This window comes from Siphateles boraxobius, unplaced genomic scaffold (assembly GCF_051911475.1).
Source record: "Siphateles boraxobius isolate OS27281-9 unplaced genomic scaffold, OSU_SipBor_1 41, whole genome shotgun sequence".
NCBI classification, from domain to species: Eukaryota; Metazoa; Chordata; class Actinopteri; order Cypriniformes; family Leuciscidae; genus Siphateles; species Siphateles boraxobius.
This window is the reverse complement of record NW_027509042.1, coordinates 19,331,237-19,345,436: the sequence shown is the minus strand read 5'-3', so window position 1 is coordinate 19,345,436 and position 14,200 is coordinate 19,331,237. Positions and strand designations below refer to the sequence as shown.

Genomic DNA, 14,200 nt, shown 5'->3' with positions numbered 1-14,200 from the left:
AGAGCGACAAAGAAAAAGAAGGCTTCAGGCGAGCGGAGTGCGGGGCTTTCCACGACTTCGTGAGTTCGTCGTGAACTTCCGGGAAGAAGGGGGAGGGTCTTTGTCGAGGGGCCTGTCGGCGCCCCTGCAGGAACCACTCGTCCAGTCGTTTGCGGGGGGGTTCTTCCGGGGAAGACCAATCGTGCCCGAGGTCTTCCACGGCCTTGGAGAGAATGCGGACGATCTCTGAGTCCATGCTGGAGCCCGCGCTCGTGCCCGCTAATGTCGAAGGCGCGGGGTCAAAGGACGAGCCCGGCCAGTCGTCGGATGCAGCATCACAGGAAAAACTGTCATCCATATCTTCGTCATCCCCTGACGCGCCAAACGAGACGAGCCCCATCGCTCCGCTGGAGGGGTGCTGGTCCGCCTGTGTGAACTGGACTGGCGGCGGGGAGTCTTCGGGTGGCGGGGATTGGCCCGGCGTGACATCACTGCAAACCGCGTGCTCCGGCAGCCTATGTGAGCGGCGTTTTTTCTTTCGCGGCTCTACCAGAGGAGATGGCAGCACGGAAGAGGTGGGCTCTTTCGCGGTGAAAACGGCGAAGCGAGCGCGCAGCTCGGTGAGGCCCAGGGGGTCACACTCGGGACATCCGCCTCGAGTAAGGGCAGCCTCTGCGTGGTCCGGTCCCAGGCAGCGGGCGCAAATGATGTGACGATCCCCGTCTTGAAGAGGGCCTCGACACGAAGCGCAGGAAGGCATTTGACGCCTTGAAAAATTGCTCTGTTAGAAAAAGTGTCGTGGGGGCGAACACTGAAAGCTTTGAAAGGATATAGCGATGATGCGCGCCGGATGGCTTAGCAGAAGGGCGATCGAAGGCGGCTGAAGGCGCCGGCGTCCTCGAAGCAGTCCTGCTGTAGGCTTGTCGATGGCGGCGGCGGCGAAAAGACTCCAACAAATCCGGAGGATCAGCGAAGAGAAGGTTCTTTGCTGAAGGAGATTAAATCTAAAGCGCCCAAAATATAGCCCTTGGCCACGCCCATCTTGGCGGGCTCTGACGCGCGTGGACGCGAAGCACGCTCATTGGAAGCGGGTTCAGAGTCGCCCCGTCATTGGTTCGTGCAAGTTGCCGCAGCACAGCCAATGACCGAGCTGCCTCGCTCATTGCTGTATGCTGTGCAGCTGCAATGCGTTTTACATAAAGACTTCAATATTTCTCGAGAAAAGGAGTTTTCCCATAGCGTAAGCATTACGCAATAGGAGAGACCTCTCGAAAGGGAAACTGCCATTCTAACATAGACCCGCCCTGATCGAGTTCACAGCTGCTGCACTGACTAGAATGTCTCCCAGCGTTGTTGGTGTTGTGTGGCTGGATGTATTAATCCACATAGCTCTCTCTAGTTACTCCCGAAATCTGAGGCAGCCGCTGAAGACGAGGTGGAATTATTTTGTTTTTAAAGAAAATGCTCCCTCAACTCTACCGAAATTCGTTTATGTACTTGCGCACTTCTTATATCTTACTGTTTACGCAGCTCTTGCCGCGAGTTTCTGAAGTAAAACTGACGCTTCATCTTTTGTGTTATGTACAATAAACTTTATTAAACTCATCATCAGTATATATTTTATCATCATTCGGACCTGGTCCAAAACAGCAGACTTGTAACGTTAGGCTATCAATAGTGGATACATGCAGATGACAAATACGTTATAACCGTAATTAAACTACTAAACTATACCTGTTCCATCTCTATACAGCACTCTGACTCTGTAGGCATTATTGTCCGACTCCGGGTAGAAATGAACACCGTTACTGAGAGTTTCTGATATTATTATCATCATTCTGTGAGATGAAATTTTCCTGAGACTGAGCGCGAGCTCTTGAAGCTCCGCCCCCTGTGCCGTGCTCATTTGCATTTAAAGGGCACACACTAAAACAGCCCGTTTTTCTGAGCACCAAAAAATGACAATTTAAACATGCTGTAAAAAATGATCAGTTGGGTATTTTGAGCTAAAACTTCACACACACATTCTGGGGACATCAGAGACTTATTTTACATCTTGTGAAAAGGGGCATAATAGGGGACCTTTAAGCATTAAATTGCCTTTCTTTGTGCATAATATTTAGTTATTTTTCTTTCATTTTAGCTTGCATTTTCAACTGTGATTTGGTGGGTTAGCTGATTTAGAGCAACCTTCTTTCAAAAAAACTTAATTTCATTACAGGTTAGTGTGTCTGTGTGTTTCAGATAAAAGGACCTGGGAAAACTATAGAAGAGAGACGTTCCAGTCTGGATGCTGAGATCGACTCCCTGACAAGCATCCTTGCTGACCTAGAGAGCAGCTCACCATACAAACCACGCACGCCACAGGTACCATTATTACAAACATTACAAATCCCCTTCAATCCTCCTCCAACCATATTACCTGAACATATATAAATCTAATATGAAACCATATTAAAAACATTCTGAAAGCTTCATAGATTTAGAAATGGTTAGATTTTAATATGATATAAAATCACGAATTTATACATAATTAAATTTATACCGCTCTGTAAACATAAAGTTACTTGAGTAGCTAACATTTTAAACACAATATTGCCAGATACTCTCCTTCTCCAATGAAAATCAGTGTGTTTGAACAATTTGATTGAGTAAATTCAACGACTCCTACTGAAACAATGTATCCTGCGGCCAATCAAATTCGAGGGCCAAACCTATAAGTTTAAATATTAGATTATCCTTACAATTTAATGTGGTTCACAGCAAATTCCTCCATTATTGTGGAGACTGAAATATTTTTTTATGTAATGAAGATTCACTATGAATATTCGAGATCATAATGAATATTAGTGTGGATAGGAGAAATAAAGAAAGTCATCCACCCACAGTGTCATCTATAATTCTGTGTAAGTTGCAGACTTGTGCCTGTGAAAAATAACTCAAAATCTTATTTATTAGCCTTTATTTCAGTCCCGCAGTGAATCGAATTGAATGCGGAGGCCCTTCTTAAAAATAAAATAAACACACACACAGGGAACCTGTTATCACACACAAAAAAAGATTAACCAATTTAGGTTGTTCATCGAGACATATGAAAAGCAAATCAAAACGTGTAAGTGTACCAGTCATTTCTCATTTTTGGAAAGTGTTATAGTCTAAAATTATAATGACCCATATCATTAATAGATATCAAATGAAGTTAAGAGCAGACACTCAAGTTGAGCCCTAGGGCACTTTACTAAATAGTTCAACACACAATGAATGTAGGCCAGTGCATTCAGAGTCAATGCTGTCGCATTTGGAGCTACCACAAGTCCCTCCTGTTGGCAAACAGCACCACAGATAGAGCTCGCCTTATTACATGGCCAAAGCTTAATAATGGAGAGTGCTGTCTCTGAACTAGAAACACCCTGCTTTTGGCAAGCGGTCTATGTTCCTCTCCCCTTCTCTAGGGTTGGTCTATTGCATTTGCTGATCTCTGGAGTCCTCGACAGGCACTCTTTTAAAATTATTATTGAGCATAAAGTCTGAACAAACACAATTCCACAAAAAAGGAAACTAGAAAACTCTTAATCTTGAATGGAGGTTTGTAAGTATTTATGATACGTTGATAGCTAATGTCCATTTGTTGATACTTTGCATGGAGAGGAAATAGTTATTCCTGAAGTTATATCCTGGTGGTCCATTCGAATTCTTGTTTTAATATCCCCTGAATTTAAGCTGCAGAACTTCTCACTGATCAAGTATGCTCTGTAGGAATTAGGGATGCACAATATATCGGCCACCATGTTGCTATCGGCTGATATATGTTCATTTTTTATGCTATTGTTATTGGCCCGATAAGAAAATTTGTACGATATATTAAAGCTGATAAATAATGGATTTCCATCAGCTGAGACACTTCAGATGCAAACTGTTTGCCACGATGGTTTTGAATTGCTTGAAATATGATATGCAATCACTTCAAAAAAGAAAAATACAGTTAAGTGCAACATGCAGTGAAAAATGTCACATAGGCTACATATATATGTAATTATATATGTAAATATATTAAAGGACATACTACACCCTGCCATGTTCACATTGGCTTTTGTCCTATATCTTGTGCTGACAGCAACCGTGAAAGTGATTTACTCAGGTGTTGTTAAACCACTAAATTTAGGAGCAACCTTTATGGTACTTTTTAGGGGAATCGAATTGAGAATGCCAATTCTTGAATTGAGGTAGCAAACAGGATGCAGAATCGCAATTGGAATTTAAATTCAATAGCATTCAATAGAAAACATTCAATAGAAAAGCTAAATTTGTCAAGAAAAACTTTAAATGTTGCCTTGACAAAACAGTTTAAAAGTTTAAACAAAAGTTTAAAAAGGCCATACAAAGATCGACATACAGTCGGATGGATAGATAGATGAAATGCCTATATAAATGTGTATTAAGTTTATTTATGTATGTGTATTTAGTGCATTAGTTTATTAATACTTTTTTTCTTTGAGTTGCAATTGTTTGGAGCTTACGCCTTTTTTTCCAACGTTGCCAGTCTGAAAGTTCCTTGGTTCCCCTGGACTCATTGGATAGCAGAGATGTTGTCCGACTATTGTTCGGCTACTGGATCATGAAAACTTAGCATTCGGACAGCCTATTAATTTGGTATACTGCCTTTTACATGCCTTTTAGCAAAGTACATTTACCAGAGGCCGAGAGAGTCTGCCAATCTGAGACATAGACATGTTTCCTAAGACACAGTCGTGATGGAGCAACACTGCAGAAATTCCTGGGGGAAACAGAGTGATGAGGGGTCAAGAGGTCACATATCAGTGTCTGAGCCAAAAGCTCTGTTTTTATTCATAGCCAAACAGGCTTTGACCTCAGTTGCGGCAAACGCAGAGGCCAATGGTACAGTGTGCTTAGGAAACATTAATGTTGCTCTCAGCAAAGTGAGGCCTATTTAGTAACAAGTACTGCAAACATACACACACACACACACACACACACACACACACACACACACACACACACACACACACAGACACACAGAAATATGCACACTCACATTTAAAGCACATAAATGTCTACACACACTGACAGGCGTGCATTTTTAAAGGTCATGCACCTGCACACTTTTGAAGTGGCAGGTAAGTTTTTCCTAAATAAAATATAGTCTAAGTGCAGATCTTTGTAAAAGTACTTTGTGAGAGCTACAAGTAACAGAAAGGAGTCTGAAAGCTTTTGTCAGTAGACTTGAAAAATTTATACAGGCAGAGAAAACAGTGTTAGAGAGAAAACAGCCTGAATAGTTTTTGGTATCAGGGTTAAATCTCAGGATCAGCCTCAGTTGCTCTGATATCGGTCTGCTCATTTGGCCATTTATGACAGCGTTTGTCCACCAGAGTGTGGAGTATATGATTTTGTTGTTCTCTTACAAGAGGTTCTCTCGTATTGCGTAAGTTAGCTTACGCTATGGGAAAGATTCATCTTCTCGAGATATTGAAGCCAAAAAATTATTCTTAATTTTTGTATCCATTGTCAACGCAGTGCAGCAGCTAGCAGACCTAGAGCAGGCTGTCTAGCGTGCTCATAGGCTGCCCTGCGGGAACTGCAGCAGCCTACCACTGAGCCCGACGTGACTTCATGTCCAATGAAGGGCGCTCACGCCTTCACAGTGTCAAAGCCCGCCAGAATGGGCGTGGCTTAGCGTATATAAGCAGGGCTCGTAGGCTGTATTCTCTGATTTTTCATCTCTTCAGCGAAGCTCTCCGCATCGCTGGATCTAGAGAGAAGCCGTCGCCGTCGAGGAAGCGACAAGCCAGCTTAGGACAGCGCCTGAAGAAGCCGGCCGTCTTCGCCACCTTCAGCCATCCGTGCGAGCTACGCTATCCGGCGACGTATCCTTTCTTGCTAAACTTACTGTCTAAAAGAGCAGCGAGCATTTTTTTCAAGATGCCTCGCACTTTCTGCGTCTCGTGCAGAGCCCCGCTCAGCGACGGAGACCGCCATGTGATCTGCGCTCTCTGCCTGGGCCAGGAACACGCAGCTCTGCCCTCTCGGGGGTTTGTGAGCTCAGCGATGTACTTCCGATGTCGACCCTGCGGGCTCGGCTCGAAGTGTTCAACCCTCAAACTGTCACTCCGCCCTTTGCAGGACCGCGCAAAGATGCGCCGTTCTCAAAGGCCGCCGGAGCCGGTGGCCACAGCGACGCCCTCGCCGGACTCCCTCCCTCGAGCCTCGCTCTCGCCTTTCCTCCCTCCCCTCACAGACGCGCAGCTGCCGCTCACGAGCCGCACTGCTGTCGTTTCTGATGCAAACGCTTGCTCGAGCGTCTATCTCTCCACCCTCCTCCCGGACGCGCAGCCGCCGCTTCAGGGGACGAGGCGCTTGATACGGATGAGGATGCGCCGCTGACAGCTGTTCTAACCGCGGCTAGCTTTCTTTACGTTACAATAAAGCTATCCCATCCCGCATGCGTCACCGGCGAAATAAGGAAAGAGTGTGTTAGTTCCGCCGAGGCCGGACTATCCCCCATTTCTCAAACATTTCTCAACTCCTCTTAATTCGAGCGGCTGGTAATGTCAATATTGCAGCATGAGCCTGTTGTATAACACGCACGCCTGCAAACAAACGCCGACACACAGGAACTGTGATGACGCTCTATTTATCTGCTCGCGCTAACTGAAACTGATGTGGTTTACACCTGTGGCTCAGTGGCTTAACCCACAGTTTTCACGCCAGAGACCCGTGTTCCTTCCCGGCTCTCGCAGCGGATAAAAATTTTATGCAGTTCTGAGATCGCGGCCAGCTTTCTTACGTACAGAAAGCGAACGCGCCCTCCCGCGCGCCCCGTGCGCATGCGTCACTGACGAAATGAGGAAAGAGTGTGTTTTTAGTCCTGCCGAGGCCGCTGTGATGACGCTCTCTTTATGTGCTCGCGCTAACTGAAGCTGATGTAATTCCCCCTTGTGGCTCAGTGGCGAAATCCACAGCTTTCGCGCCAGAGACCCGTGTTCGATCCCGGCTCCCGCAGCAGATAAAAATTATGCGGCTCTCCTCAGCGAGCTGCCGTATTCAGATCCGGCTCTCGCCGATGGTGTTTTTAGTGTAGAAAAGGTGCCCACACCTCAGTGTTCACCCCTACACACAAGCACAACACGTCCCGTGCCACTCAAAGAGCCCACTCCCATAAAGCGGTAAATAGCCGCTCGAGTGTTAAACGTAGGAAATGTGTCCACGAGTCCGTGCCCACGCCTACTTTCTGCCCGCTCTTTCACACGGCCATTAAAACTCATATCAGTCAGAATATAAACGTAAGTCCTGTGCCCGCCCATGAGCGTTCACGCTTACTAAACCACATCTCTCCCCGAGCGCTGCCTGCGCATTCCAGAGTTGTTACAAAACGCCGCCCATCACGGCGTCACATATAATTGTAAGTCTTGTGCCTGCTCACGCTTACTTATGAACACTCTGCTCAAAGCGCAGCGCGCATCACAGTGTTATCATAAAACGATCCCCATCCAAGTGATCGGGACGTCAAATATGTATGTAAGTTTCGTGCCCGTTCACAAGCGTTCACGATTACTAATAAACACTTTGCCCGAAGCGCTTTGCGCGCATCTCAGGGCTATCATAAAATGCTCCCCATCCAAAGCGATCGGGACGTCAAAGTTATGTGTAAGTCTTGTGCCCGCACAAAAGCGCTCACGCTTACTAATTAACACTCTGCCCAAGGCTACGCTCGCGCATCACAAAGTGATAAAGGGCGCTTCCCATTCACGGAAATCGGGACGCCTCTTATTTATCAGCCTATCACGGCTGTCAGCGAGCTGCCGCTTGCAAGCACCGAGGGCACGCGCGCCGCGCCCACACATCCGGTTCAGTTCTCGACCCCGCAGAGCGCGGCGACCAGAACCTGGATACCATTCGCCCCCTAACTACATATATAAAAGCATGGGAAGCCATTCCTGGGGTTTCAGAATGGGTGCTTTCTAGAGCTGCACGATTATGACAAAAATCATAATTGCTGATTATTCCCTTGAAATTGTAATTGCGATTATTAATTACGATTATCACAATTTACATTGAATATATATAGGCATATTATAATACATGTTTACACAAAAATTGTTAACACACACAAGTACTGTTCCCCTTTACTTAACATACACATAAATTGTAAGAATCACTCATAGTAAAGACTAGAAAAACATTAGGACTATGCTAAAGCAATTAAATAGCAGTCCCAAACTAGTTTTTGCTATTACAACGTTGATATGAGCCACCACAGTCATTTAATAATAGAAAAAATAACACAAAGTGAAAATAAAGTGGCATTTTTGAAAGGACAGTTACCATGGTAAATACACAATACTAACAAGAACTGTTAATGAAACAGCTCCTGGTGAATAGAATGAAAATCATACCTGCATGCAAATCCTTCTCAGCTAACACGTGATTTATTGGTATTTTACTTTTATTTTGTGACTTAATTATTTGCATTGTAACGACGTTGCATGCACGTAGTTTCTTTCCACTTTATACAGTGAAGCGATACACAGCGCGCGCCGCCGCATTTGCGCGTGATATTGAAGAGTGCGCGCTACGAGCACAGTATAACGGCTGAAAGTACATTAAAGTCCGTTTTTCTGAGGTGAAAGACTTTTTATTTCAGCGTACACTTACGTCACTGCCTGGTATGTCATATTGTGCTGGGTTTTCTGAAGTAGCCGTGATTCGCCTCTCATAACATAATTATGCTCTAAACACACACACGCAGAGTGGACTTTCTTTTGTAATCGCGGCTTTGAACGATTACGTAATCGTGGCATCCGTAATCGTAATCGCAATTAGAAATTGGATTAATTGTGCAGCCCTAGTGCTTTCAAGCACGGACCTACTTCGCGCAGACATAGCGAAGCTGCTGTGCAAAGGGGCCATAGAATTGGTACCGCCTTCTTTGAGCGAGTCAGGCTTCTATAGCCTTTATTTTCTCGCACGCAAGAAGGACGGAGCCCTCAGAGCCATCTTAGATCTGAGATGTTTGAACGAGGTGCTTATGAAAAGACCGTTCAAAGTGTTTACAACCAGAAAAATCCTCACGCACGTTCGTCCGAGGGACTGGTTTATTTCTCTCGATCTGAAAGATGCCTATTTCCAGATTCAGATAATACCCCGTCACAGGCCATTCTTGAGATTCGCCTTCGACGCTCAGGTTTATCAATACTCCGTCCTGCCGTTCGGCCTGTCCCTGGCACCCCGTACATTTACGAAGTGCATGGACGCAGTTCTCGCCCCCTTGAGAAATCAGGGTTTGCGAATTATGAACTATCTGGACGACTGGCTGATTTGGCACAGTCAGAGACAGAACTGCTATCTCACAGAACTGTGCTCCTCAGTCACATGGAGAGCTTGGGTCTCACGGTCAACTGGACCAAGAGCTCATTACTGCCCAGTCAGTCAATTTCCTTTCTAGGGGTGTACTCACACTAGGCACGGTTGCCATGAACCGGGCCCGAGTACGATTGTCCCCCCTCCCCACTCCCCCTCTGGCCTGCACTCACATAGGGTTTCAGCATTCGTGCCGGAGCACGCTTACGTCATTATGGTGCGACGGTTCCGGGATAAACAAGAAGAGCGGCGCTCTCTGAACACAATGGAGTCCATTGCTCTGTTTTCTTTGTGGATAATTTTGTGTCGTTTGGTCCACGGTGGTCCACAGCCCTCTCACAGCCTGTTGTTAAACAGATGTGTCGCCTTAGTGGCGCGAACATTTTCACGTAATCGTGCTGCTCGTATGAGGAGGTTTGCAAGGTACCAGCTGAAGTGCAGCAAGGACTTTGCAGCTTTGATTACGGACTACAGTTCCTGTACATCACGCGTCCTGTTCCGTGCTCCAGCATGGTTAGCGCTCACACTGCATGCGAACCGCGCCCGAGTCCAACTGAACCGTGCTCTGGCCCACCTCTTCCAAGCGGGCCAGGGCCGGCTAATCGAGCCGCGCCCGGGCACGGTTCGGAGCACTCACACTAGTCAAACGAACCACGCTTTGGTGGTCAAACGCACTCGGGCACGGTTCAAACTGGATAGTGTGAGTACACCCTAGTAATAGAACTGGACTCTGTGGCCATGACGGCTCGTTTATCGACACAGCGCGCGCCTTGTTCGACACCTAGCCGCGTCTTTCCAGAAGGGCAGCATCATTCCTCTGAAGACATCCCAGAGGATGCTGGGCTGTATGGCCTCAGCTGCAGCAGTGCTTCAGCTGGGCTTACTGCGCATGCACCCGCTTCAACGGTGGCTCAATGCTCGTGCGTATCGCCGAGCTTGGGCTGCTGGCTGCGAACGAATCAGAGTGACTCAGACCTGTATTACGGCTCTGCAGCCCTGTTTAACAGCCGGCTGGTATCAGCGGGGTGTGATGATGGGAGCGGTCTCATACTGTAAGCTCATCTCGACAGATGCGTCCAACTCAGGTTGGGGTGCGCTCTTCAAGAGCAGACCGGTCTTTGGCCTGTGGTCAGACCAGGAGAAGCTCCTTCACATAAACTGTCTGGAAATGTTAGTGATCGAGAACGCCTGAAGCGCTTCCTCCCGTTCATACAGGACCACCATGTTATAATCTGATCAGACAACATGTCAGTGGTTTCCTACGTGAACCATCAGGACGGTGTCAGATCCAGGAACCTCTGCGATCTGACAGAGCGCTTACTCACGTGGTCTCAGCATCACCTGCTCTCGCTGGGAGCTGCACATGTGCCAAGCCACCTGAATGACGGCCCAGACAAACTGTCCAGGGACATGGTTCCCCCAGGGGAATGGTGCCTGCACCCCCAAACGGTCCAGAAATGATGGTGCCTGTTCGGCAAAGCAGAAGTCAACCTATTTGCGTCAAAAGACAACGCTCACTGCCCAATGTTCTTTTTGAGGAACAAGGACGCGTTGGCCCAAGTCTGGCCCAGCCGCCCTCTGTATGCCTTCCCTCCGATCTCTCTGCTACCGCAGGTAATCAAGAGGATCAGGGAAACGCGCCAATCGGTGCTCCTCATAGCCCCGCGTTGGGAGAATCAGATTTGGTTCCCGGACATGAGTGTCACTGACAGCCCCGTGGCCGATTCCGGTGAGAACGGATCTCCTCTCACAAGCTCGCGGCTCGATCTGGCATCCCCATCCAGAGCTGGGGATCCAAATGGTGCACTGACAAAACCTGGACCCACGGACGAGCTGTTGGATAAGGGGAGGTTCCCATCCATGCTCAAAGTCTATGTGGCGGCCGTTGCAGCGTTCGCTGAGTCGACGCGCGGCCGGTCGCTAGGGAAAAATGAGCTTGTCATCCGCTTCCTCAGAGGAGCCAGAAGGATGAACCCTCCGCGCCCCCCGTCGGTTCCTATGTGGGATCTTTCATTGGTCCTCGAGGCCCTGAAAGCTTTCCCCTTTGAACCACTAGACTCCGTGGAGTTAAAGTACCTATCACTCAAAAACGTTTTCCTGACAGCACTGTCATCAGTGAAACGTGTGGGGGACTTACACGCGCTGTCTGTCAGCGCCGCGTGTCTCGGGTTCAGGCCAAATGACTCAAAACTCATCCTCAAACCTAGACACGGTTATGTTCCTAAAGTGATAGGCACTCCATTCAGAGCGCATGTCATTTCTCTATCGGCTCTGCCTTCATCCGATAATGAGAGCGACGTTAATCTCCTCTGCCCATTCAGGGCACTGAGGATTTACACTGCGCGCTCCATCCCTTTCAGGCGCTCAGAGCAGCTTTTCGTTTCGTTGGTGGGCGCACCAATGGTCTCGCCGCCTCGAAACAAAGCCTATCCAGATGGATTGTGGACGCTATAGCAGCCGCTTGCGCGTTGACAGGTCTGCAATGCCCCCTGGGCATCAGGGCTCATTCCACCAGAGGCATGGCCTCTTCGTGGGCATGGTCCAGCGGAATTACTATTCACGACATATGTGTGGCGGCGGGCTGGGCCTCCTCGTCCACCTTTGTCAGGTTTTATAACCTAGAAGTTCCCGCTCTGCAGGCAAAACTTCTGTCAGTTGTGAGATGTGAGATGTACGTTCTGTCCACAGATGTTCGTGCGCAGGCTACTCTCACGTATACTAGCTCTTCTGGTTGAGCTGCACTATTGGGTATGTGCTTTATGCTTATACAGACCGGCGACGCCGCTCTGTATTCCCTATGAGTGCTTATGTACAAGTGCTGATTTTTCCTTATTTCCTTATTTCCCACTTATTTGGGTTCCCCGGAAAGCCCTGGGACTCATTGTGGATGCTTGGAGCGCACGGCGTTGACAAAGGGTTCACGTAGCATAAGCTAACTTACGCAATACGAGAGAACCTCTCGTAAGAGAACGTATCGGTTACCTAATGTAACCTCGGTTCTCTCTAGAAGAGGGAACGAGTATTGCGTAACCTGCCATGCTTGCGCCACGAGCGTTTTTCGCTTCAGTCGATGAAAACCAGAGAATACAGCCTACGAGCCCTGCTTATATACGCTAAGCCACGCCCATTCTGGCGGGCTTTGACACTGTGAAGGCGCGAGCGCCCTTCATTGGATGTGACATCACGTCGGGCTCAGTGGTAGGCTGCTGCAGTTCCCGCAGGGCAGCCTATGAGCACGCTAGACAGGCTGCTCTAGGTCTGCTAGCTGCTGCACTGCGTTGACAATGGATACAAAAATTAAGGATAATTTTTTGGCTTCAATATCTCGAGAAGATGAATCTTTCCCGTAGCGTAAGCTAACTTACGCAATACTCGTTCCCTCTTATAGAGAGAACCGAGGTTACGTTAGGTAACCGATACGTTTCCAGTGTTTTCCTTGCTTTTTTCAATGGCACAGCAAGAGATGGCGAATTTACTGTAATTGTAGAAATATTTATTTTTAAATTAATGTTGTAATTATATGGAACAGGAGGTGTCTTAAAATGATTAATTATGCTATAATGAGTAATTTATTTCTCATTGGAAAAGATTTAAAATGTTTCACTATGAATTACCAATGGACAAGCTTATCATAAACGATATACGGTTTGAAATGTCACCATAGAAATTTATATATATTTTCGATTTTATTTGCATCAATTAACCTTAATTATATGAAACATAATGAAAGAATTATCCCAGAATGCCTGAATTCAGTGCTTTTTAAACTTTTCAACAAGTACCATATCTGATCAAATCAGACACTAATGATGTAAAATTGGTCAATAAATAAATAAAAAATATGTGTATATATATATTCTGTTATATGAAAACAATGTGGTGAAATAATTGAAACATGATAGTGTTAATTGTTTTGACTAAAACAAACTCACAATTTTATTTATAATGTGGTGAAATAATTAAAACATGATGGTGTGTTAATTGTTTTGACGGTAGCGAACTCACAACTGACAGAAAAATAAATTTATTTTGACATATCTATGGATAAATATGCATAATTTCTGTAAATTATTGCTAATTATTGTAAATGTAGTTGGGTTTCCATGTTTTATGGAGACTTTCCATTGACATAATGATTTTTATACTCTACAAACTGTATATTGTATCTCCTAACCATACCGCTAAATCACAGAAAACTTTCTGCATTTTTTACATTTTTAAAAAACATCAAGTATGATTTAAAAGCTGTTTTTCTCATTTGTTTCCCACAAAATCTGCAATTTCTGGTATTACTATGGGGAGATTTTGGGGAAAACCTGGAACACCTAGTCAGTCCCACACTCTCTCTCTCTCTCTCTCTCTCTCTCTCTCTCTCTCTCTCTCTCTCTCTCTCTCTCTCTCTCTCTCTCTCTCTCTCTCTCTCTCTCTCTCTCTCTCTCTCTCTCTCTCTCTCTCTCTCTCTCTCTCTCTCTCTCTCACTCACTCACACCCTCTCTCTCTCTCTCTCTCTCTCTCTCTCTCTCTCTCTCTCTCTCTTTCACTTACACCCTCTTCTCTCTCTCTCACTCTCACTCACTTACTCTCAGTCAGACACACACACACACACACACACACACACACACACACACACACACACACACACACACACACACACACACACACACACACACACACACTCACACACACACACTCACTCACGCACACACTCACACATTCTTATATACATTCCAGCTAATGTTGCTTCTGGCTGATTAACTTGATTTGACCTTTTTTCAATCTAGTGGATCTGCCAGGCCTTTATTTTCCCCTCTGTTTATCTTATATGAATTATTTGTTAGAGTGA

The 14,200-nt window shown here is 46.3% G+C and overlaps 1 protein-coding gene across 4 annotated transcripts in view; it reads left to right on the top strand.

Annotated features, from left to right (window-relative positions):
- The window catches only part of lpp (LIM domain containing preferred translocation partner in lipoma), a 258,449-nt gene that overhangs the window by 152,134 nt on the left and 92,115 nt on the right, over nt 1-14,200 (top strand). For all 4 annotated transcript variants that reach the window (XM_077198833.1, XM_077198834.1, XM_077198836.1 and 1 more), the window contains one exon: nt 2,224-2,346. In XM_077198833.1, the coding sequence (XP_077054948.1) occupies nt 2,224-2,346 (123 nt within the window). The remainder of the gene's footprint in view (nt 1-2,223; nt 2,347-14,200) is intronic.